The 26,389-nt window shown below is 41.4% G+C and overlaps 1 protein-coding gene across 4 annotated transcripts in view; it reads left to right on the top strand.

Annotated features, from left to right (window-relative positions):
- Positions 1 to 26,389, top strand: part of AGK (acylglycerol kinase) — a 55,711-nt gene that overhangs the window by 4,741 nt on the left and 24,581 nt on the right. For all 4 annotated transcript variants that reach the window (XM_084809477.1, XM_084809478.1, XM_084809480.1 and 1 more), the window contains 6 exons: positions 205 to 351; positions 13,483 to 13,522; positions 15,971 to 16,050; positions 20,692 to 20,767; positions 22,272 to 22,364; positions 24,738 to 24,770. In XM_084809477.1, coding sequence (XP_084665603.1) covers positions 242 to 351; positions 13,483 to 13,522; positions 15,971 to 16,050; positions 20,692 to 20,767; positions 22,272 to 22,364; positions 24,738 to 24,770 — 432 coding nt within the window. In that variant the 5' untranslated portion in view covers positions 205 to 241. The remainder of the gene's footprint in view (positions 1 to 204; positions 352 to 13,482; positions 13,523 to 15,970; positions 16,051 to 20,691; positions 20,768 to 22,271; positions 22,365 to 24,737; positions 24,771 to 26,389) is intronic.

Below are 26,389 nucleotides of genomic sequence, written 5' to 3'. Positions count from 1 at the left end.
CAGAACATGACTTGACCTGAGTTAAATCCAGAAGGCAGTTTTTTCAGCCTATGTTATTTCCTCCCTTCATTTTTACTAACACAAAAGTAGTAGTTATTTAGAGGCAAATTAATGTTACAGCTTTTTCCTGTTTCTGAAAATATTAATCTTTTGTATTTATAGTTTACTATACAGATGTTCTTGTGTTCCCTTTCTTTGCATCAGAGTCCTTGTAAGGTGTGCTGCACAGTAAAACATAAACATGGCCAAGGTGATGAAAATATTTCACACCCTAAGAAATCATTGGAAGAAGTCTGCTGTTGGGGCCTGCCTGTTCGTCTGGGGAGGAAACTGGTTGTATAGAAAACACTGGTAATTATTTGTTTGTCTTTAAAGTTTTATTGGCATTTCAACTTGAGGTGTGTGTGTTTTTTTATTTACTAAATTACACCCTAGGGCCAAACTGGAAGTAACATGCAAGACACATGGACTATTTCCTGATTATTTTTGTTTTTACTTTACTGTAACCATGGGAGGCTCTGAATTTAACTGGAGTGGTGACACAGGGGGGTAGGGAGTGGTGCACCACCAGTCTGTTCTTTTCCCCCCATGGTTGAAAACATGCATATTTGTGGTGTCTTTTCACTGCATAAGAAAGCAGATCAGAGGGAATTTTGATTGGGAATAGGGGTAAGCCACTTTTCCAGTAGGAGTGCCACTTCTCCAATAAAATTTGGAGCCCCTAACAACTGCAGTATAGTAAAAATAAAGATGGTTGGGAGGCCGTGTATGTGTGCATGTGTAAGTCAGAAAATTAGTCTGTAAAAACATGAAACTGGTTTAGGTAAAGCATATACTTTATTATTTCATATTTCCTTCTCTTGGAGTGGGACCAGGATGGCCCATTGTTATGATGAAACTGAATGTATTTTAGATTAAATGAAATTGGTGAGAAATGTTATTTTTCCATTGATTTAAGAGCAGAATTGAACGATTCCCCCCCCCTTCATTGGATGTTTAATGGTATAATTTTCTTTAGACTTATTGATTAAAAAATAAGGGCTCAGAAAAGCATGACATTCAATTAAACATGCTATGTAAGGTTGCATAATGTAGTTTAAAATGTTATTGTTTAGTGACATTTGCTTCAGATTTGCAGTGATGTTTGGTTTGGACCAAGTGGGATTATTCAGAAAGTAAGTCTGCAACCTGCTGAAAAAAATCTCATTTTGAGAAGACAGCACTTCGTTGGCACTTTACTAGTAGCAGATTAAGAAAAGTTGCTAACTGGGGCGTGCTGGGAGTTGTAGTCCAATATATCTGGAGGCCACCATGTTGGGGAATGCTGTCTTACTCTATTCCTTGACTGAGTCGGGGCAATTTTATATGCTGCCCTATAATAATGTTCTCTGAGTAGCTTACAGTAAACAAACATAAAAACAGCTGTCCCTTATTGATGGGAGCGTATGCCTGAGTACTTTTTGCTGTTTAGCTTCAACATCCCAGCAAGTGTGTATTATACTCAAGGTCGGACACGACTGAACGATTGAACAACAAAATAGAAAAGTCAGGTGTTTATAGGTTATAGTTACTGAAAAAGACCAAATAATTAACAGACATATCCATTGTGAATCCCCAATCAGTTTACCTGTCCCTTCAATTTTTTCCTCCCTCCATCCTCCAATGCCCTTGGAATCTTCAATCCCTCCCTTGGGAATGTGGACTCCCCTGCACTGGATGATCAGGGAGGCTCTTCACTTACATGGTTTACATATGATTAACAGCTTTGGAACAAGCCAGTATGTTAAACCATGATTTCAAGTTGGCTTAATTTTCTGTCTTGTTCGGAAGCTGTTAACCATACTTTCTTAGTTTGGATGAAATGGGAAACTATAGTAGTGGAAGACTTCCTAGGGTCTTTACGTCTGCCGCAAAGGGAGAAGGGGCAAAGCTGCATGTGTGGCCAAAAGGTATCTCAGTTTTCAAGCTGAGATATGGTCAGTCAAACCCTCACACTGCGTGCTTTTTTGTTCTTGGTTTGTTTCATTTTTTAAATGAAGAAACCACCTTCTTTCCTTCAAAAAAATTAAAGCCTAAGTATATTAATGCAATACACTGTGAAAATAGCTATCTGTTGCTGTTCTGTTTCTGCTGCCTCTGGTAGAAATATTCCTCATAAAGCCCTAAACCATTGTGCTGCTTTCTAAAAAGTTACATTAATAAGCTTTAACTTTAATCCCTGTTTGCACATTTAATAAATTTCAGGGGAAGGTAAATATAACCAAATGATTTTAAACCACTGTTGTCTTGAGGACCACAATCTGTTCTGTTTCATCACTTAAGAAATAGGAACCAATTAGGCCCTCCTGTTCTCTGATCTCTTATATGTTAAATCCTGCCAGAGTCTAAATGGGAGACTTAAGAAAGCAAATCTTAGTCTGTCTCCATTCTGTTTACTCAGTTTCTTCTCCTTGTAGACATCTGTGTTTCAGTTAGAATATATTTATATTTTACTGCCTTTGTTTCTAAAGTATGTTTGAACATGCAGTAATTTGGCTTGGTTGATTTCAATGGGTTTTGACTGTGTGTTGAACTTTGACAATTAAATTCAGCCTTCACATGGTAGTATAACATGTTTGTTAACATGACTGTATACAATCCCCCCCGCCCCCATAGAGTTTTTCCTGTGCCGAGAAAGATGGGGAGGCTGGGTTGTACGTAAGGGGGCTGTATTCAATTAATTCCCTGTGCATAAATACAATACAGATTGGGTGAAGATCTGGTATGCATTGCTTTTCAGAAAAAAGAAGTAATTTGGAAGTCTACCACTGGCTAGGATGTCATGGCTAATGTTGATTTACAGTGAGGAAAAAAACAGTGAAACCTGCAATGAAAATTCCTGATAGGAAGAACGAGGCTCTCCATTTAAAACTAAAACAAACAAACAAAAAGATGGAAATGGTATTCTCACTTTCACTAATTGGGAAATACATATATATTTTTGTAGAAGCAGACGAAAAGAGAGATTGGTAACCAGCGTTGCCAGCTCTGAGCATTTAAAGTTAAGGGGTTCATCTAAAGTCATATGACTTCTGAAATACCCCCATCATTATTCTAGGTTTTGAACATGAGTCCTAATTCATTGCCAATCTTTGTTGTTGTTTCCTTCCTGCAAGGAACCTTGGAAATGCCATTTTTGAGAACCTATTGGAGAATTCTTAGCATTCTCATGAAGTATAGTTCATAGGTTTGGGAACTATGACAGCTGAACCATATTTAGTTATTTATTGCATTTTTCTTTGGAATTAATTCCAATGTGGCATACAAAGTTACAATCATCTAAAACATTTGATGCTTTAAAAGCTTAGCATTGATGTGTTCTTAAAGCTATTCATGATCATGTTTTAATTTTCTTTTTTAGTGCAGTTACAATCAACAAATCATGGTTTCCAGAGGAGGAAGGAGCCAGCGCTCCTCAGGCTGGCTTCCAGTGTGCAAACCAGGCCTTCCTTGCTGCTTTTAACTTTTTGGCTGAGTGTTGCTACATGCAACAATATCTGGCCCCCAAAGAAAATAATTGTCATATCCTTAGCTAGATACTGTGACATGTAAAGAGCCTTGCTTGTGTTGTAGTTTTCATGCTTCCGTGTAATCCTTAATGGAAGATAATTTTTATTAAGTGATATCATCTAAGTTAAAGATGATGCCTCAGTCTGATGTTTTCTGTGGTATTCATAAGTACTGTGTTTTTCTGCTTACTTTGAGCAGTAGTGAAATTGGATATGTAGAGAGGTGATTTCAGAACCTCATGCACAATTATGAAAGGAAACATCCTTCTTTGGATGTTCACCAGAGCCTCGGCATTAACTAAGTGTAAGATCTTTCTGTTTGTGCAATATAGGGGTTGTTTCAATTTGATCGTTCTTTTGAGAACAATGTCAGTTTGAGCTCCCTGTGCACTGTTACTGACTTGCCTTTTGTCTCCTGTATGTTACCACCCCAGAAACTCCAGGAGAGAGTGAGTTAAGTGTTGAAATAAATAAATGTAGAGCCACATGCCTGAAATGTTGAACAGCATTGGAAAGGATGAGTAAAGTAAACTATATGTACATTGCCTTGCAAGTGAGTTTTGGTTGCTGCTGACATCAGAGGCTAAATTACGATGCTTGAGGCATACTTGACTAGACTTATATAGTGTTCTTTTATAACAGCTTAAAGGTTTAGCAAAATCTTGTCTCTCTATTTCTGACATAGTTGGAGCTTCTATTGCAAAAGGTACTGCTTTAGCTTACCATTGCTTCAGATTAGCCTTTGACTCCCAGAATTAGCAGTTTCATGCATTGCTTGTTCATTTGCTGCTGAAGAAGGACTTCTTCTGCAGAGGAAGGGGGAGTGCAAAGATCCAGCGCCAAAACATTCTCCAATTAGCTCTCATTCTTGAATAGAAAAATCTGGGCTTTGCCTGTGGCATTCGAATGTTTAATTCTTTACAGCAGGATCGCAGGCAAGCAGTGCCCTCTGACACTGCTATTTATTTGCCCTATGGGGGAAACTTGTAGGAATCCATATGATACCTGTTAGTTTCCCCCCATGGAGCAAATGGCAGCTTCATTGGGGAGGGTATTTAAATTTAGTAAAAGAGCATGGTAGTAGGGGAAGGATTATATTCCCCCTTTTGTGCTACAATGGTCCTGATCTTATCTGGGTCCTCCTATGGTACTTGCTATTTAAACAGCAACAACAATGCAGAAGATCCTAATCATGGGTCTGCTGTGTCATGTCTAGTTGCACCCTATTTTTCTGAATTAAAATGGAAGGCACACTTTGCACCTAGAATGATTGGAAGGATGCACATGTACCCAGAGCCATGACTTGCAGAGATGCAAGAAATGCATCTCCGCACCAGGTGTGATTGAATTGTTCCTGATGCAGTAATAACATTGTCTGCCTTCACAGTTCACTGACTGGAAAGAGGCATGCCCATAGCTCCACCAGGAGCCTTTGGTTTCATATTAGTGTGCCCTAGTTCAGGAGAGGAATCCCTGGGTAACTTTGCTGTAAATCAGCAAGTGTTTTCTTGTTGGGTCAACGGCATATGTAGGGTACCCAGGCTGTCTCCCGTTGAGGCACTGACCAGACCCAGACCTGCTTAGCTTCAGCAAAGTGGCTGCTTCATGTCCCCTTACACCATGCCCTTCTGACTCCCAATAATTTAAGAATAGCTGTATTTAAAAAAAATTCTCTGCCATAGCTGGCCTTGTGCTGATTGCTTCTCTGTTGGCATTGATGTTCCTCACCTGAGAATAGGAGCCTTAATTGGTTGCCTTTAACCAAGTCTTTGTGCAGCTCGGTTGGCCAGTTTTAAAGTTTTGCATTGGAATCTCTGATCTGTAATAATGCGGAAGTGGATTTGTTCTTGTATATTGAAGTCATCCCAATGTATGCCTGATGGGGTTCCAGGGGTAATTGACTCAACCACCGAGCCACTTTTATGCACCTGGCTTTGGTTGGCGGATTTCAGGGTTCTAGTAAAAATAAAATAGATCCTGCAAATCTGAAGCCTGCCCATTCATACCCTAGTGCAGGGTTTGGGAATGATTGACTTGAATTGTGCTGATTTTATTTATTTGAGGTTGCCTATAGGACAAAACTTCCTCTCAAGGCAGCTTACACAATTAATAAATCATCAATAATAGATCATTAAAATCCAATTAACACCTTAATAATGAATGAAAACCAAGACTAAGACCGTATACAAACAGTACAGTCAATCGTACACTGAAACAATTTTCTCTAAGCAGCTCCGTAAAACCCTTAGGAGAAGGCCACTGAGAATAAATGAGTCTTTAGGGCTCTTCTGAAGACCTGCAAAGACAGGCCGTGATATACTCCAGCTTGTAATGAGTTTCATAAGTGTGGCGCTACCACCGAAACCCCCCTATCCCCTGTTCCTGCCAGCCTGACGTTTTCTAATCTTGCTGTAATACTGGGCAGCAGTTTTCTAAACAGTGGGTTAGAGTGTTTGGGAAACTGTCTAGGAAACACTGGGTAGTCCACATCATGAACAACAGAAATATGACTCGAAATAGATCTGCTAGATCTATTGCTAGACAGGAGAAGAAAAATGGTAACTATGAGCAGATGTTACGTATTACTGTAGAAAAAGTTGGCATAGCAGGAGTGGTCCCAAAGAAAGGCATCTCAATTGCCTTGTGATGTAAATGCGTTTGTAATGGTTGCTTTGATATCCAAATGGTCTGTTGCTTTGATATATCCATAGAGGTAGGAAAAACTAGAATAACACTGCTTATTTTCTCTCATCCTCATTCCACTCTTGTTTCAATCTGCAATAGATATTAACAGTGGACCATGTTACAGCCCCCATGCTGCCAATTTGAAATATGAATAGTTGACCACATTACAGGGTTGTCATAAGCTACTCTCAGTATCACATCACCAACCCCTCCATGGCAGTGGGAACTTAATGGCAGCAGTGAAACACATTTCTTATCCCCAAAACCACTTTTCAGAGTATTGGGAATGAGCCCTGCAGTCATGTACTTCTTCCTCTCTGCCACCATTTCGCTTAACAATTAGTTAGATTAAACCATGATTTGCTATAGCAGCTGAATCTGCCAAACTGATTTGAACAAACCAGGAAGTTACTTGTTAAGCCAAGCACAAGAGGCAAGGGGAGGCAGGAAGGCACTCATGAGTACAGAGCTCATTTCCAGTCATGGTTTGGAGAGTCAGAAATGTTATTTTTAAAAAACGTTTTGTTTTAAATTAAAATGCATTAAGACCTGGCTGAAAGAGTACAAACATCTATCTTTGCTTATTGTGAGGACAGACAGACAATGGTCCTGAATTTCTGTGGTTGTCTTCTATGAGCAGCTGTTACTCCTCTAATAAGAGATAGTTAAGGCTTCAAAAATAAACAGGAAATCTGGTCTGCGAAGGAAATAAGTGACTGCTATGAGCATTGTTCTCTTTTGATTTTCATATGGCATAGTCATTGATGGGGGGCAATTAATGCTACTGAACAATTGGCGGCTGTGGCTTGTTTGGCTGGGCCCGAAGTCTTGCTGACTGGCTAAGATTTCTAGGAGAAAGTAGCCTTTAGATTTCAGGATTCTGGCTTGGCTTTAGGACTAACATGCCTGTTCTTATGCTTGCTTCCCTGGTCCTGTAACACAAGTTATACATTTGTAAATAAATGTAACAATTACGTACCACCATAGGGTTCTCCGGCTGTTTTATGCAGAGGAAACTTACCATGTAAAGCCTGCTCTGAATTTCCATCCATTTGGAGAAGGAATAGGTTGAAATGATAGACTGGATCAGCCTTCCCCAACCTAGTGCCCTTCAGATGTTTTGGACTACAACTCCCAGGATTCCTGAACATTGCCCATGCTAGCTAGGGCTAATGGGAGTTGGTTGAAAATATCTAGAGGGCACCAGGTTGGGGAAGGCTGGACTAGATTGAAGCATGCTCTTCTCTTCCTGATCACCTGCCATTTCTGCTGGTTATTTTTGTCCTTTCTCCTATCAAATGCTAGAGGCCTTGATAGTGTATATGGCTGTTTCATTTGAAATTGATCGCTTGATTCCAAGAGGTTTGGGCTCCATTCATCTTAAAAAGGGGCCAACTGGAAGTCTTTGTTCAATGTTGGCAGTTTCATGTTCTGCAGGAAAGTGCCCAAACAAGTCTACTGAAGCAACGCAATGATTTTACATCTGAAAATCTTAAGAGTATTTACTTTTCTGATCTATTTTGGTGGTGGCCCATCTGTGGGAGGCAAATTAGGAATTAGATTTATATTGATTATAGTTTGGCTACCTAAGTATTTGGAGGTATGCTCCTGGTTTTCCTCATCCATCTTGACTGGTTTACTGAGCCAGTCTAGTTATTTGGAAAATAATTGTAGAATTGGAAAAATGCAGAAAAGGGCAACTAAAATGATCAAGGGGCTGGAGCAAGTCCCCCATGAGGAAAAGTTACAACATCTGGGACTGTTCAGTTTAGAAAAAAGGTAAATAAGTGTAGACATGATAGAGGTGTACAAAATTATGCATAGTGTGAAGTAAGTGGATAGGGAGACATTTTTCTCTCATAATACTAGAATCTGGGGTCCTTCTATGAAGCTGATTGGTGGGAGATTCAGGACAGTTAAAAGGAAGTACTTCTTCACACAATGCATAGTTAAATTATGGAATTCACTTCTACAAGATGTAGTGATAGCCACCAATTTGGATGGCTTTAAAAGGAGATTGGACAAATTCATGGAGGAGAAGGATGTCATTGCCTACCAGACCTGATGGCTATATGCTACCTCCAGGATCGGTGGTAATATGCCTACCATTTGCTGGGGAATGTGGGCAGGAGGGTGCTGTTGCACTCATGTCCTGCTTGTGTTTTCCCATGGGCAGCTGGTTGGCCACTGTATGAACAGAATGCTAGACTAGATGGGGCTTGGTCTGATCCAGCACAGCTGTTCTTATGTTCTTAATAAATTGGCTAGCAGTGAAGCAGCACTAGCTGGAAATGGCTAAGTTTTGATGCTGTTTTTGCCCTAAGGTAAAAGAGGTGGTTGCTGCAAGCCCAGAACAAAAGCCATGGGTATAATCGCTTCAGACTTTATCTGTGGATATTGTCATTGCAATACAAAGGTCCATTAGCTTTTCTAGGTGAATATAGTTCAGCCAGCTGGTTAATTTACAAATATGCTCTCTGCCTTATCTCCTTCTACTAATTGCAAACTTACTGTATTAGCTGTCATTGCTTTTACTACATAATAGAGATACTTGCCTGGCATCGTCTTTATTCTCTTTGGAGTACGAGGTCAGAACTCTTTTTATTTGCCTGGGTGTCTTTAAGTTCATGCTTTATTTTTCACATTAGACTTGGGAGATAATTCTGCTGCAATTTGCTGGGCTTTTTAAATGTTTTTTTTAAAAAATCTTATAATATATACTGCTCTGAGAGCCAAGGCTGCAGCTAATGCAGGATTTAATAAATAATATAACATGATAATAAATGAACTGAATATATTGGCTTGCAGTAAAAGTTCATGAGAGCAGTAGTATTTATGGAGCTGCTCCCTCCCTCTCACTGCCTCCAGCAAGGGGGGTTGGGGATGGATGAAGAGGGTGTAAGGCACAAAGCTTATTGCTGATTTTGTGGAACTCTGAATTTGGGCCAGAACCTTAAGTGCAACAGAAGTTGCTGAATATAGAGAACACCTTGTCCCCATGCTAGCCCCTTGGCAGTGTTTTATGCACACAAACAGCTGCATCCAGATTTATGCTGGATCAGCTGTGCTGATGGAAGTAGACTTCCCTGCCCCCTCCTTCACAAGGCAGCCCTTCCAGCACCCTGAAAATACTACACAGAGAGTCAAGATAACCTTCTAAATGGGGTGAGCTGTGGTTTGGGGGGGGGGAATGCTCAGAAATTGGCCAGAGGGACCTTCTGTGAGTAGAGCTCTTCCTCTTCCAGAAGGCAGATCCTGGATTCAACCCAAACCTGTTTCCTGTCATGGATTTTACTTTCATATGAATTTGAGAGATGTGGATGCAATTCAGAGAAATTGGGTGATTTTGTGCACTTAAATGTGACTTACATTTAAATATTTAGTAACACTAATTGAAATACATGGCAGGAACCCCATGGAAATTGTTCCTGTGGATGAATTCATTGTGTGCCTACTTTCCTGCTACTGTGCATCACCCAAAGCCTTACTTTCTCAGCCTTTCTTAGTTGCTCATATACTTAGCCCGATAGATCAGGAACCCTTTCATAGGAGTAGGCTCTTTTGGGTCTTTGCCTAGAAGTTATTATATGGTGGGAAAAAGGGACTGGGAGCATTTCCCTTATAATTAATTTGTGCTTGTGCCCAGTTGTTCTCTCAACATGTGTGGATAAGATGGAGCAGGGCTATCCAATTCATTTCAGCGCTAGGGTTGGTTTTTAACTAGTACTTAGTAAAATTACTGCAATTAGTCAATAGTCTGCCATTCTTGTAAAAAAAAAAAAAATGCTCCTGTTTCTTAACACCCATGATTTATTCCTTTGAATTTGAAGAGCAAACATTATGTTAAAGGAAGTGCTAATGCCTCTAAGGAAAACTTTGATAAATATTCCAATTAGGCATGAATGGGAGTAATATATTATTTATACATTCTCTCGCTTAGGAAGCTTGTTTCTGTTTGTCCCATTATTTTCACTAAAGGTTTCTTATTGACAGAGTTTCTCTTGTTGCTTAGTTTGAATTTCTCCTGATTGATTCTTCATCTGAAATCGATTTTCTGTAACACAAGAAAAGCTACCATGGCAATAATGTGTTAGTAAGACCAAACAAGTTATGTGACTCCAAAGGGTGGGATAAGCAGAGAAGAAAGAAAAGTCCTGAAGTAAATTGTTTTGTAATAAGCCAAATTATGTGTGTATGCATGTTGTTTGAGCTGAATCAAAATGAGTGTCATGTGGCCTTTGGCACTGTAGAGTCCAGGTGAGTCCTGCCCCACTCTGAATTGAGCAAGTTTGTATTTGCCCTTTGGTCTTCATGCCCCTGAACCCAGCCACTCCAAGGCACAAGCAACCTCCTATTGGCCATTTACCAGCCCTGCCTTTTGTTGTTGTTGTTGTTCAGTCGTGTCCGACTCTTCGTGACTCCATGGACCATAGCACGCCAGGCCTTCCTGCCCTGCGCTCTCTCCCGGAGCGTGCTCAAGTTCATATTCATTGCATCGGTGATGCTATCTAGCCATCTCATCCTCTGCCGTCCCCTTCTCCTTTTGCCTTCAGTCTTTCCCAGCATCAGGGTCTTTTCCAGAGAGTTTTCTCTTCGCATTAGGTGGCCAAAATATTTGAGCTTCAGCTTCAGTATCTGTCCTTCCAATGAGAACTCAGGGTTGATTTCCTTTAGGATGGACTGATTTGACTTCCTTGCAGTCCAGGGGACTCATAAGAGTCTTCTCCAGCACCACAGTTCGAAAGCATCAATTCTTCGGCGCTCAGCCTTCCTTCCCAATCTGGTATTCTCTGTTAGACTACAACTCCTATCACCCTCAACCAGCATAGTTAATTGGGGGGGGGGGGCTGATGTCCAACACATCTGGAGGGCAGCAGTTAAGGAAGGCTGGGTTAAATTATGAAGGCAACAGGATGACCACCATCTCTAGGGAAGACAAGATGGCTCTAATTTCATCATCATCATATGTAAGATTTCTTATACCAGGTCAGACCATTTGTCTCTCTAGCCAAGTGCTACCTATTCAGACTGCAAGCAGCATTCTAGGGTCTTAGACAGGTCTTTCCCATAACCTACTTACTTGGTCCTTTGATGCACATTTTCCACAGAGTTCTGATGTTCTGAAAAAGATACTCCTTAGAAAGCTCAATTTCAGTTGGGTTATGAATACACTTTCGTACTTCACTGGAAAGTGTCCATTTCTCTTCATTATACCTGATCTGCCCATAAAATTTGTTGGAATTTATACGATTCTGCTACTTAAGCCCAAGGATTTGAGAGCGAATTTTTATTTAATACATTTCTATACTTCTTGTTGTTGTTCAGTCATTAAGTCGTGTCCGACTCTTCGGGACCCCATGGACCATACCACGCCAGGCCTTCCTGTCCTCCGCTCTCTCCCAGGGTGTGCTCAAGTTCATATTCATTGCATCGGTGATGCTATCTAGCCATCTCATCCTCTGCCGTCCCCTTCTCCTTTTACCCTCAATCTTTCCCAGCATCAGGGTCTTTTCCAGGGAGTTTTCTCTTCGCATTAGGTGGCCAAAATACTGAAGCTTCAGCTTCAGTATCTGTCCTTCCAATGAGCACTCAGGGTTGATTTCCTTTAGGATTGACTGATTTGACCTCCTTGTAGTCCAGAGGACTCGTAAGAGTCTTCTCCAGCACCACAGTTCGAAAGCATCAATTCTTCGGCTCTCAGCCTTCCTTATAGTGCAGCTCTCACAGCCATACGTTGCTACTGGGAAAACCATAGCTTTGATTATACGAATCTTTGTTGGCAAGGTGATGTCTCTGCTTCTTACTATGCTGTCTAGGTTTGCCATAGCTTTCCTCCCAAGGAGCGTCTTTTAATTTCATGACTACAGTCACCGTCTGCGGTGATCTTGGAGCCCAAGAAAATAAAATCTGTCACTGCTGCCATTTCTTCCCCTTCTATATGCCAGGAAGTGATGGGGCCGGATGCCATGATCTTAGTTTTTCTAATGTTGAGTTTCAAACCAGCTTTTGCAGTCTCCACTTTCACTCGCAACAAGAGGCTCTTTAGATCCTCTTCGCTTTCTGCCATTAGGGTGGTATCGTCTGCATATCGGAGGTTGCTGATAATTCTCCCAGCAATCTTAATTCCGACCTGTGATTCATCCAACCCGGTGTTTCTCATGATGTACTCTGCATATAAGTTAAATAAGCCCTGCCTTTACTCCCTGGCAAATGGAAGTGGTGTGCTTTCCAAACCCAGAGCACTTCAGGCTACATGAATTAGAATCGGAATGCCGTTTCCATAGAGAGAACTCCCAGAAATTAATGTTATTGCCTCCCATTCTTTGCCTTTTAACTACATTACACTTCAAGCCCAATTTTAATGAATCTTGGGGCAATTTATTTGGAAAGAATGGTTAAATGAAATAAGGAGTAATGGTAAGACAGACACATGCACAGGCTCAGATGCCCAACCACAAAGTGTGGTGGCTAGAGTGGCATAGTGCATGTGTGTGTGGATGGATAAATGGATGTGTATAATAATACTTGGACAATATTTGCTGGCCAGCTGGGCAATTGCATTATATCACTCACAAGTGAGGCCAGAGGTAAAGTTTTCAGTTACTTGCTATGACTGGGTTTGGACGCTCATGCACCTGCCATTTCCCTAATGAACCTTGCAGTGGCATGGGCTGCTGTGTCATCCAAACCTTGGGAGGTTTGTAGCAGGGGTGGCTTCCAAACCACCCCACAACCCCTACAACTAGCCATAGGTTGTGGGGTGATTCGGGAGCCACCCCCGCTGTGCACCTCACCGAGTTTGGATGACATGACAACCTGCCCTGTGGTGAGGGTTATTAGGGAATTGGCATGTGTGCGAGTAGCAGATGCAGGGTGGGGAAAAGAAACCATGGTGGCTTCCTTTCCCCACTGATCGTTTGAACCCATCCCATATATTTATACAATGTATGGCCACAGTTCTGTGGATGAGACATTATTTAATCATGTAATTTCATTACATGTGGCATCTAGTTCTTAGTAATGAAGGCATAGGTAAAGAAATAATGAAAGCTAATGTGGTCTCAACATTATGACTTTTAAACAGTCTGTGTTCCTGACAAGTAGTCCCTTTGAAAAGTTTGGTCTATATATTGTGTGCCAAAACAATACTAGCAGATATTTTTAATGTATGCATCCATCTATCTCTCTTTCCGAAACTTATGTTGTCTAACGCCCATTCTTTTTGTTTCTTTTTTTCCCCTCCCGATAGTGATAACCTGCTAAGGAGAGCTGCATGCCAAGAAGCCCAGGTAATACTATTTAACAAGATCAAATTAGATTAAAATCCCCTCCTTATCTCACTTGTGCAGGATTCTGGAGATTCTCCCAGCAGGACTCATCTACGTGACTAGCCTGACAAAGGGGCTGTTTGTATTCTTTTGCTCAAATACCACAAGGTATTTTCTCCTTCCTGCAGAGCCTGTGCTTTGCACCTAATTATACCTCCAATTTAGTGCCATCACAAATTATTCAGGAGCATCATGAAGGTGGATTTTTTTTATTATTCAGTATGACAGTTCTAGAAACTTAATTATCTGTATTGCTTCTGTTAGGTAAATGTATGGGCCAGAGGTGGTAGACTGACAACTCTGGAGATTGAAATCCCATTGCTTCAACTGACAGAGTGGAGAGCAATTAAGGTGTAGCTTTTTCATTCTGATTGGACCTGGTACTCTGGTACTTTTACAAAAGGAGGGAAAGAGTTTCAAGGAAGCTGGGCGGTGGGGGGACAGATTGATTTTATTATAATCTGTATTTTTTCCTGCTCACTGTGAATTTTCACACATCCTTTTGACCCTGTTATGGGGTGAGCTCCCATTTGATTCCTAGTACCTGTGGCCACAAAATTTATTATACCTGTTCTAAAAGCCTGGTGATATTGTAAACTTTTGATAACCTTATCTTTGACAGTGGTGAAAAATTCCCAGAAATGTTTGTTGGCCCAGAAGGAGGACTTCTTAATGGACAGTGAGAAAGTGATATTTACTAGGCTATCAATACTAAACATAGTTATCTGTGGAACTCAGTTAGTATGCAAATACAAAAAACTCAGGTTTGTAGAGAAACAGCTGGGAAGTAAAATATTTAAGATTCTGCCTGAAATCTGATCCATTTGAACTAAATAAAAGCATCTATTTAAATAGATTAGAGTGTCCATTTTGGCAAAATGCAGAATTTAAAATACTCTTTGAGGGTTGGCTTCCCTTCAACCACTAGGTAACACTGCCCAACTTGGCTTTTATTGACTTTATCAGGATGCAGAGTTTTAAGCATGAGGAGAAACAAAGGCCTAGTTCATACATGTAAGCCATCACTTGATGTTGCAGTCAAGTGACAAACACTTCAATGGTGCCATTGCAGATACAACAGCACAGACATATTTTTTCACTTGTCATCAAGTGAATGTCATCACTTCAAATCCTGTGCTTTTCAGCCAATCCATCTCATACATTCAGCTGACAGTGACAGTCATCAAACTAATGTAAAATAGGTTTATGGGATATTCAGTAACAGTTATTGCTTTCAATACTCTGGGGCATTTTGTGTTATGGGGGATGTGGTGTGGGGTGTAAAGAGAACGAAGGAATGGTCAAACAGGAAATAAGTATGTCTTAAAATTGTTTTACAAGGTTCCTACTCCACTCCCTCCCCCCCCAGTTAAGGGCTAGTATATGATTACGAAGGTTTTTGATGTGTGTTTCCCTTTATCCTCTTTAATGCATGAGAGCAAAGCCTCCACAAAGAGAGTCTGCCAAAACTAAAATCTGTAGAAGAGACAGGTTGTTTGTTCAGCGCAGGCAAATATATCACTCCCCCTACCAAGTAAATAATTAGATATTTCTAACAGCTGTAACAGACCAGAGAATTATAAATGCAGACAGTCATTTTCCCTGATTTCCCTCAAGAATGCAAAAGTAATAAAATTAACCACTGGTTTTTCCCATCTGTTCTTCAGATAACATGTCAGTCTGATTTCCTCTGTCCTTTGCCCCCATGAATCACTGTCTCTCACATATCTTCTGCCTTCTCTTTCCCATTGCAGTAAAATAAGTAGAATTTAATGCTCAATTTTTTTCTAACACTTTTAACATTCTCTGCTCTAGTAATCTCAGTTATGTTGATAATTGCTATGAACTGTTGCTTTGAAAAGCTACAAAGCTCTTGTATTAATACAGTTGTTTCAACTGCCTTGTTTTATACCTCACCACCAAAAGCTTTGAGAATAAATTCATTGATTACTGTTGTTAGTTATATTTTCCCCAGGACTTATCCTTATTACTCAGCTTCCATCAAAGTGAGGCAGATAGATCACAGTAGAGCATGTCATGGAAGTATAAGGTGTGCATTGTCCGCAATAGAGCTAACAGCATGTACCCAGTGCTTTGCAGTTCCCTGTGCAAAACGTCAGTCTGCCTGCAGCTTTTAGATTTGCAGCCATAATGTTTAACAGAAGTCCATATTAGGCATCTTGCAGACCTTAAAATATCAAGGTGGCCTTTGGTAGCTGCTAGCTGGGAGGGGTCAAAGTGAAACAATCTCTGTTTCTCCTCACTAAGCCAGTTCCTCTGTGTGGGGCAAGGAGGTGCCCAGGAACTACCAAAATAACATAGAGGTGTCAGGGCCATGTTTCAGTGCCAAAAACAGAAGAAATGTGATTATTTTATAACAGGACACCCCCACTTTCTCTTCGTGGTTAGGTATTTGGCAACCAGATTATTCCTTCCAGCATGCAGATAAAGAAAGCAACAGTATTTCTCAACCCTGCAGCTTGTAAAGGGTAAGATTCTCTGTGATATTTCTTTTCCCAGCCCCCTGGCCCTGTTTCTTTATATCTTTGTTTGTGTGGGTAGTCATTTGTGTGAATCAAAGTCTTACTCCCTATCTTCCACAAACCTGTTTGCATTATAGATAAGAAACCATAATTAACATGGGCACTCATTACATTTAATAGCATAAATCCCCACATTAGGGTCATCCATATTTATTCTCAATACTGTTGAATTATAAAGTCCACCCAAATGGAGGTACTGAGCTGTTGGCCATGCTGTCTCAATGCCCCTAAAGCTTCTTTGTCCTTCTCTCTTCCGAATGTGCTTCTGCTTTAGTGATAGCAAATGGCCAACTTATGCAGAAGCTGTTTGAAGGTCAAAGATTTAGTTGAAATATTGTCTTGAAGTAAATAGGATCTTCTGTCTATGAATGCGCCTCCTCCTAATAGGCTTCATATCCTGGAAATTACATCTGAGCAGGACTTCTGTTTGTTTGTTTGTAATACTTATATACCACTTAATTTAATAAAATCTCTAAGTGGTTTTGATATAATCTTCCATCATTCTATAGTAAACCAGCATGCCAGGGGTTCTAGCCTAGCCCCATTACTGTGCCAGTTTTCTAAGGCTGCTTTCAGATGGGTGGCTTCTAGCATTTCTAAATGAGAGCCACACTGAGAACCAGTGTGGAGTAGTGGTTTGAGTGTTGGACTGGGACCCAGTTGGCCATGAAGCTCACTGGGTGTCTTTGGGCCAGTAACTGACTCTCAGCCTAACCTTCTTCACAGGGTTGTTCTGAGAATAAAATGGAGAGGAGGAGGACTAGGTCAGCTGCCTTGGGCTCCTTGGAGGAAAGGTGGGACATAAATGAAACAAACAAATAAATAATCATTGCTCTTCAGCTCTAAGCTACTATCGGGAATGTTGCACCGTCTCTGTTCATCCCATTGCATCTATGCCAGTGGGTGTGACACAGCTGGTTTGGGTGTGCAAGAGAAAGGTGCAGTTCGCCAGAGTGGCCATTTGAAGAAGAGCAATTCCCCCCTTCCCCTCAAATCATTCCGTGAGCACTAAGCGCTTACTCATTTAAACATGATTGCCATGAAATGTTAAAACAACAAAGTATTTAACATTCGTTTTGAATTAAAAGTGTTTAGTTAGGAAAAAGTGGTGGTGATTGGTAAGTCTTTTAAAAATAATAATTAGTGTTCATGCTACAACACTTTCATTTAAGGAGTATTTTATTTATTTATTTATTTATTTATTTATTACTAAAATGGCGGTGAGTGGAAAGGTTTTTCTTCTTTTAAATTAGCATTATGTTGTAATAGCAGTATAACACCCTCTCATTTAAGCAGTATTTTGCTTATATATCTAAGAAAGACAAACAACAGTATTAAAATACTTTTTTTTTAAGCTAAACATTTCGGCTTCCGCCCTCATCAGTAGTTGTGCTGTTAACTGCACAGCTACTGATGAGGGCAGAAGCTGAAATGTTTAGCTTAAAAATATGTATTTTTAATACTCTGTGGTTAGTCTTTCTATCTTTCTTACACATTTTACCTTAAGACTGACAGCATCCATGGTGGATCTAGAGCCTTCTTGCTGCTTTGCTGTTGTGCTGCTTTCCCTCTCTCCCTCTGTGTGTGTGTGTGTGTGTGTGTGATTATAGCCAAAAATTAGTGCTATATTTAATTATAGCAATAATTAAAAGGTTGATTGAAAAAAAATAATGACTGTATAAGACTGTGCCCACTGCAAAGATTATAGTGAATGTGTGCCAAGCTGTTCACCTGCCTGATATGTCACTGCCCATGTCAAAACCATGCCTCTTTAAAGAGACAGAAGAGTAACATTAAGAGCATCTACAGCTGTGGAAATTACACTATGCACCCATCCTTCTCAAAATCAGACTTTTTGCAGTAAGAAAAAATATAGAAGACGCATTAGGAAAACATAGAAGAATTAGAAATGTGTGACGACTCCATGTGGACGTCCCATAAAATATGAGTGAATGAGACATGGTGATTCCACACTAAATGCCTAGTGTGGAAGTCGCCTAAGTGCAGAAAACTGTTGTTGTACGGAGGTGTATCCTATCATGTGAGCCCCGAGCCTGCAGGCATGGCCTATATGTGCAGCAAACCAAGGTGATAGAATGGACTGAACCATCTCACTCCAGGCTGTGGGATCACCAAGGGCAGGGTGAGCTTTAACCCACACTGCTCACCCCCATGGTGTCCCTGAGTGCATGCTTTTTCTTCTCCCATGTTAATGGATGACAGCCATTCATTCTTATGGGACAAGGAAAGCAGTGCACCTAGCGACAAAGTTGTGATAAACATGAAAATGCCCCCTGACAATTGACGGCTCAGCCTCCTCTGATAAAGACTCCATGTAGGGAAATGTGTCTCTGTGTGCACCGAAATCTCTGCGATCTACAGGTTCCACACTCATGATGGGCATTTGACTAGTTTATACAACTGTGTACTTAGCCTAACTGAAAACATATTTTTGATAGGATATAAGCCTTACAAACTACAAATCTTTGAAAAATGTCCCTTATTTAAAATCTTGTTTTGTATTCCCTGGGTGCTATAAATTATTTTTGCAGAATAATTTATAATTAATAGTATGGTTATTTATTATGCAGTAACATAATAAATGTTATAATAAATATAATATAATAAATTCAGTAACAGGCATAAAAATACACGAGAGCATTACCAAAACAAGGTCAGATTAAGTTTTTTTTTTAATGTTACTGAATAATCAAGTAATATTTCTCCTTAAATGTAGAATTTGCATCCTATCAACCAAGGGCTAGTATTCCATACCTCATTAGTTGAGTGATAATACATAATTTGCTTTAGGGCTTATTTGGGGTATGTTTTGGGAGAAAACCTGTAAAGTTTCTAAAGTTACAATAGAAAAATGGTATAATGTTTAGAATAGTGGATTAGGGCCGGGAGACACAGCCAGGAAGCTACATGGGCCACTTCCTATCTATCCCACAGGGGAGGGGTAACCTTCCCCCTATGGGGTTGTTGTGAAGTTGAAATGGGGGCTGGGGTGGGGAGAATCATATAAGCCACATTGAGGAACTTGGTGGAAAGGAGGGATATAGATGTTATGTAATAAATAGAATATATATGGGATTGCCTAAGAAATGGAGGGTATTCAATAAAACCTAACATCTTGAATTGCCTAACAAGTGAATATTGCACTAACTAGGATATACTGTTCTGGAAGTAAGCCTTGTTGAACTCAGTTTGATCTTAACTCCGGGCATTGTTTATAATAGGGCTGTAAAACATCACATCTAAGGGTGTGGCTTTATTATTCTTTCTATTTGGTTTGCTATTGGGGTAAATACCTCCCTTACTTAGGGAGGTAGTGGGCTCTCCCATGTTGGATGCATTCAAGACGAGGGTGGACAGCCATCTGTCAGGGATGCTCTGACTTGGATTCCTGCATTGAGCAGGGGGTTGGACTCGATGGTCTTGTAGGCCCTTTCCAACCCTACTATTCTATGATTCTAAAAGCAATTTCCCCCTTTTATTCCAGTTTTTCTTTCTGCTTCCTCATAGAGTACAATCTGTAGCGTGCATCTGTACATCACAATATTGTTCTCAGGTGAGCCCAATGCAAGAGCTTGCAGGAAAAATTTTGTGATGTAGGTTTCTTGAGGGGGAGTAAATTTAGCCACATCCAAGCATGGTTTCCTCCTATTGATTGTTCCTGCCCTGCTGGGGCCCTTTGTGGGCCGGTCTTGTTTAAGAGTGCTTCTACATGTAGCTGTTTCTGGAGGGTCAAAGAGTGTTCATTCAGTTAAGGGCCAAACAAGACATGATGTGAATTGAATGAAAGCAGTTAATAGGCATTTTTTTAAAATTTAAATAGCTGCTGGTGGGGTGGGGCCAATCTGGATCAGGACTGCAGTACTCAGGGTAGCTTACTGCCTGGGATTGATAGCTCTGGAGGGTTGTTTGTGATCAGGATCACAGCGTGGAATAAAGGGTTAACTCCGTGGGACTTGGTCAGTCCCTGAGCCTGTGTCCAACTTCCCCATCGCCTCCCGCTCAGGGACCAAGCCAGGGCACTTCCTGCAAGCTGCGTGCCCAGTTCTGTTCCTCCCACGACCCCTGGGCTGCTACTTACACTGGAAAAAACTAGATGTGTTAATTGCATTTCCCCCTCAGAAGGTTGGGAAGAACCATGTATGCTGCCCTGTGAGCCTCTGGGGAAGGGTGAGATAAGGCTGTAATGTAATAAAATACATAAATTGTCTGACCCAGTCCCCTGGGTCCCAGCGTTTCTCCTTCCACCCCCTCACTCCCACTCATTTGCTTCACTCATGTGGCAGATGGACTTCATTGCTACACAGATACCTTACCACTGAGAATTGTATACTGATTACTCATTCTGCATACAAAAACTAATGCCAGTCACAGAGCCACGTTTATACTGATAAAGTAAGACTGTTCCCCCTAGGCAATAGGTTTGATTTGTTTCCCTCGGCTGCTAGAATTTGCCAGGTATGTGCTGAACCGCTTATTTTTAGTATGAATGTGACTTTGTTTTTTAACACTGAGGGATGTTTTATAAAGCAACCGGCATAAATTGATCTGTCACCTTTTACTTTCTAGCAAAGCCAGGAATCTGTTTGAAAAGAATGCAGCCCCAATTCTCCACTTGTCTGGCTTGGATGTGACTGTGGTGAAGGTAAAGACTGAGAATGGACTTGTGCTTTCTCCTCCTAGTAACTATTTCTCCCTTCCAGTACATATTGGTCAGAATCTACCTGTTGCTAGGGGTGAAACGAAAAAGGAAGAGTGTAAATGCTCAAGTGGAGGGGTATTATTTTTCTTATTATTCAATCTTTTAGAGTTGTTTCTGTGGCTTTCAGTTTGTTGAACAAGGGTGATGGAAAATATGAGATGCATCTTTGTGAACGACACAACAGAGCATTTCAGAGTATTTGATGTATGTAGGCAAGGAAGGGGTTGGTGACTGGCTACGAAAGATAAATTTTGATGCACAAGAGCTCATAAAATTGCCACAGATCACTTGATATTGATTAAGAGCAGCTTTCTACACTTTAATGGCCCTTTGGATAGGAGAATACTTAGCATCGCTGATGGGAACATTAAATGGCAGAGAGAAAGAGAAAACTTGGATGGATTAAACAGTTTTGAGATTATATTGTTTTGGTTGTTCAACTTGCCTTGCCTTGTGCACTAGCGATAAAGTCTGACCTTTCTCCATTGGTAGGCAGGAGGGAAATGTGATGTCCCACATAGACTGGGCTAACGAGCCCTTCCTGGGTAGACAGGATCTCTCTTTTTCTGGGAAGTTCAGCAATGAACATATGAAGCTACCTTTATGTTGAGTCAAGTTACTGGTCCATCTTGCCCAGTGTTGTCTACTCTGACAGGTAGCAGCTCTCCAGGGTCTCAAGCAAGGGCTTCCTCCCCAGCCCTGGTACCCAAAATCCTTTAACAGGAGATGGTGGTGATGGTGATTCATTTATATAGCGCCATCAGTGCACATGGTACTTTACAGAGTATCTTCTTGTGTGAAAAGCCTGTGTTCTACCAGTGAGCTATGGATCCTTCCCATTAGTTTGCAAAAATATTGCATCAATCCAAGGAGCTTATGTTATGAAATAAGCATTCAGAAGTTAAGCGGGATGCTGCTTCTCAGACCTTGGATGGGAGATGGTTGCAAATCTCTCTGGTGCTTTAGGATGTAGTGTGGTTAGTTCAATAGGTGGCACTGTTTGCTTTCATTAATAAGCTAGCAGCTGCAGCAAGTCTTGGTGGAATGGCAATGCAGGGTTTTCAAAAACTATCCATTTGAAAAGACTCAACCATCTACAACTTTTCATCTTTTGTTGTTGTTGTTGTTGTTGTTTTGGCCAACAAGGTGGTCGGGTTAAGTACTTCTAATGTGAAAATAGTATGGACTATATTTATCTTAATTGAGTGTAAAAATATACTGCAGGAATTTCTTTGTGTTATGTGCTGTAAGCACCCTGGAGGATGTTGCTTTAAGGGCGGTTGCTTTAAGTTGCTTTAAATGTGTATTTAAAATACACATTTTAAAAATAAATAAGATGATAAGCACTGCTGTGTTTCATATGGAGCTAAAACAAGTATACCAAGTTTTCCTTTGGGCAGGCAGTGTTAAAAACACAATACATTTCTGCACCCTTTTTCTATCTCAGACAGATTATGAAGGGCAAGCAAAGAAGTTGCTGGAGCTGATGGAACACACAGACATGATCATTATTGCAGGAGGGGATGGAACTCTACAAGAGGTACTGTAAGAGTTTTTAATGTTTGTTTTTAATGTTTTATGTTCCCTATCTCCCTTCCCCTCCCCCCTCGCTGGCACCTTATACGTATTAGAAGCAGAGAAATGGAGGCTGAATATAGAAATTTTAAAGACATTTTTCAGGGATACTTTGTGAGTTGTTTACCTGAGAACACCTCCCCCTCAGATTATCTCAGCCCCAAAAGGTGCAGTCATTTTGAGTATACAAGATGTAGGCGCTGAAGCCAGACTACAGTTTGGTGATTATTGTCACTTGGCTACTATTGGTGGATTTTTTTTAACGCTGTACAAACCCCTCTTGCTGCTTGTGTCTGCCAACATTTCCCTGATGCTGTGGTCTGTCTTGCATCATCATATTTCCTCTGCTGTATGATAGTAGCAGAAGGTACTTCTCTGCCTGAAAATGTTTCAGAATGTGTGTTCCAAAATTACTTTTTTGTTCTTGCTCCAGAGCATTTGCTTTCAAAGGCAACTTGTGCTGTGTATGTAGTTCTTGATGAATGATGGCCATTTTGCAACTGGGAAGAGGAACTGTACAATAAATAAGATACAAATTAGTGAGTATAGACTCAAGTTTCCCTAAAATGGGGGGGGGGGGGGGCTCAAACACACAATGGCCAGTTTCAGATATTATGCTAAACCATAGTTTAGCGTAATGTGAATGAGCTACATCCTTAGGCTCATATGCTCACCCCCCACCTTTCAGATTGCCTTGTTTCAAAGAAACCACAGCTAACATTTACCAAACCTTGGCTTTGTTTGGATGAAAGACAAACAAACTGTGGTTTAGCATTACATGAACAAGGCTTTGGCTTGTGAGCTCCCACTCCTCTTTCCTCCTGTGTGGTTGAGAGAAGACTGGAAGCTTTCGCTTCTGTTATTAAGTAACTGCTATTTAGCATTATGTCTGAATGGGACAAACTGATTTATGGAGTTCGCTTGTTTCCCTAATCCATAGCTAAGATTAAAAACAGTTTAGCGCTCAGATGTAACACTAAACTGCAGTTAATTGAAAATGGAAACAAATGCTTCCGGTCTGGGGTGGGGGTGGTGGGGAGCTGACGAGCCTGAGGCTTGTTTACTTAACACAAAACCATAGTTTAGCATTAAACCTGAACCAGGTCAGTCTGTACCTGCTCCAGAGTTTGCATTTGTAGGGTCAGACAACTGAGTTTTATGTCCAGCTTCGTGGGGAGGCCTCTTGTGGAAAGACAATACCTGGCTTCTCAGGTGGCTCCACTTGAGGTGGTGGGGCAGGGAAGTCTGTGGCCCTCCAGATCCTTGTGGACTCCGGCTCCCATCATCACTGGCCATGCTGGCTGGGGCTAAAGGGAGTTGTAGTCCGGCAGCATCTGGAAGGCCACCTGTTCCCCATTCTTAGCTTCAGGGCTCCAGCCTTTGCCTGGGTGCATGCACACATTCTTGGCTGTTTGCCTGCCTTTTTGCCCCTTCGTACCCTGCCCTTTTCCCTGGGTTACAGGTTCTGCCTATTAATTTAGTTCCTGGAAAGCCTCAGGGCCTGTTTTATGAGAGAGCGAACAATCTGTAAAGCTGCACCTCATCTGAAAAGCAAATTTATTATGGTTTGTGTGGAGTCCTGATGCCATTTCCAGGTTTGGTCCCACATGTAGGCTAGCTGAGGATGAGGGCTGCCTGTGATGTTGGCTTGGGATGTGTGTGTGTGTGTGAGGGGGGATATGCATACGCACACATGTAGACACAATACACAGCCAGTGTTCCTGATACAGATTGCTCTTTCTTCGCTGTGAGCAGTGGTGGGGAAAGAATAATCTGTATGAGGATCTCTTGGAGAGAGAGTGGGGGGGCAGGACAGGGCAGGTGGGGGGGACTGATGGTGGTTGTGGGGTCAGGGTACCCACCGGAGAGTGCAGGAAAGGTCTGGGGGAGGTGCAGGTTGTGAACCCCTGTTTGTAGGGGATCAGCTGTAGTGGTTTCATATGTTTGTTTCAATAACTTGATGAAAGGTCCTTTTCTGGAGAAGGGTCAGCAGCCGCCCCCCGCCCCGATCTTCAGGTCGCTGGGCGGGCCCTCACTCTTAGAAAGAGAATAAAATGTGGTATGGGGGAGGGATTCATGATCGGATGGTTTTTTCCCCCCTCTGGTCCCATCCCAGAAGCTTTTTCTAATAACTGGATCTTATACTTCCCAGTGTGATTCCCACTAAGCGATTTGAAACCAGATTTTCATTTGGTAGAGGTAACTGGAGAAAGAATTGTAGGCTACATCAAGGCTTCGTAGTGTGCCACCCTTTTGCTTTGGAAAATAAGGCAATTTCTAGCTCAGTTTATGCAAAGATAATGTGCCAATGCAAGCTAACGTGTTCTGGTTGTTTTAGGTCATAACTGGACTTCTCCGAAGGGCAGATGAGGTAAGGTTTTTTTTTTTTCTATTGCCTTCTTAATTGCAAAATCCTAGGCATCCTGTAATCTTCACTATTATTATGCATGAGGTGACTTTTTAAGCCCTGCTCAGTTCTTGCAGTTTCACCTGTCTGTCTTTGGCCCATGAGGTGGTATACCAGTGTCTAGTCTGCAGATGGCGATTCAGTGCTTCTCCATACAAAACCAGTCCCCTCCACACAGGAATGTAGCATGTCAGGGGGAATACCAGGCTAGAAACCTTCTCCCTAAAATGCTAGTTTTCTGTGTGCAGGGGATTTGTTTATCTGGAGGAACATTCATTCACGTAAGCCCCCACCTGCCATATGACCTGATACAGTTGACTACCTCATTGAGAACTAGGCCTTTTTCTTGGGAAATGGCTTCCTAACATTTTTTCTGAGAAGTTCTGTGTAAGCATAACAGGGGATTCTAAATACAAAACTTTCAGAAGGCCAGGGGTTTATATGTGTTTGTCCAATTCTGTCAATTTTCCAACCCCCCTCCCCACCACACACACATACATGCATATTCATATAAACATAAAATGGAGCCCATTATGGCTGCGTTTGTGTTCTCTTTTGAAGCAATCTTTGGGTGAAATATATGCACTGGCAGGGGATGTGTTACATCAAAGTTATGGGGCTGCTTGTTACTAGAACTGTATTCCAGCATGTCTTATCAGAACCTGACCAAAAAAAAGGCAATGTAATGATTCAGGGTAATGACGGGGGTTGGACTCGACAGTCTTATAGGCCCCTTCCAACCCTACTATTCTATGATTCAGTCGAAGATCTGGGGACGCTGATAGCAAGTTGAATTGTGCCTGCTGTACAGAACTACTTCGCCTGCTTATGGAGAGACAAAATTATATTTCAACATCAGTGTAAAGAATTACATTTCTATCTGAAAAATTTTAAGCCTTCAAATCTCTACAGTTGAAAGGAAACTGGGCAAAAGGAATAATATGCGGTGACCGCTTTGCTGCTTAATGGAAGACATTATACGCTCCTCCCATCTCTTTCCCCCCACCGCACCCCAGGCCTGCAGTGAAACAATTCCTTTGGTGAACAAGCAATGGATCAGTGCTACAGTGATTTGTACTTTGGGCTTTTCAGTTCTGCTTCTACTCCCTGTGTTAATGAAGAAGGGGCTTACTGCGGTCAACAGACCACCTCAGTGGACTCCTTGCCAGCTGTGGGGCCCCAGCATCTGCCCTATTTAGTGGTCTCTGGAGCCAGCCATGCTGCTAGGCTCTGAGAATGCATGCAGGTGAACCAGCAGCTTTACACATTCTTCATCCCTTGTGTCCTTTGTGTTTGGTTTTATAGCTGGAATATGCCTTTTGTATGGGGACATGTGCACATTGCCCTTTATCTTCTCCCCACTTTCCTGGAAGGTGTGCCATCTCTTGGCCCTGCCCTTTAGTTTCCATGCAACTTCTGGACTACTTATGAGTATTGAGGGAGGTGTGTTGCCACTTGTTAAGAAGCTTCCTCCATGCACTTTTATGTCTGCTAAGGGCCAGTGGTTGATGAAGTAGGATTAATGAGTCCCATGACAAACTGTTTCTTTTGGATGTTCTGTCTTTTTTCTCTTTTGCTTTGTG

Source organism: Heloderma suspectum, chromosome 7, assembly GCF_057233095.1.
Source record: "Heloderma suspectum isolate Gila_16-S chromosome 7, 16-S_ref, whole genome shotgun sequence".
NCBI lineage: Eukaryota > Metazoa > Chordata > Lepidosauria > Squamata > Helodermatidae > Heloderma > Heloderma suspectum.
Note: the sequence above shows the minus strand (reverse complement) of the source record. Positions and strands in the feature narration are given on the sequence as shown.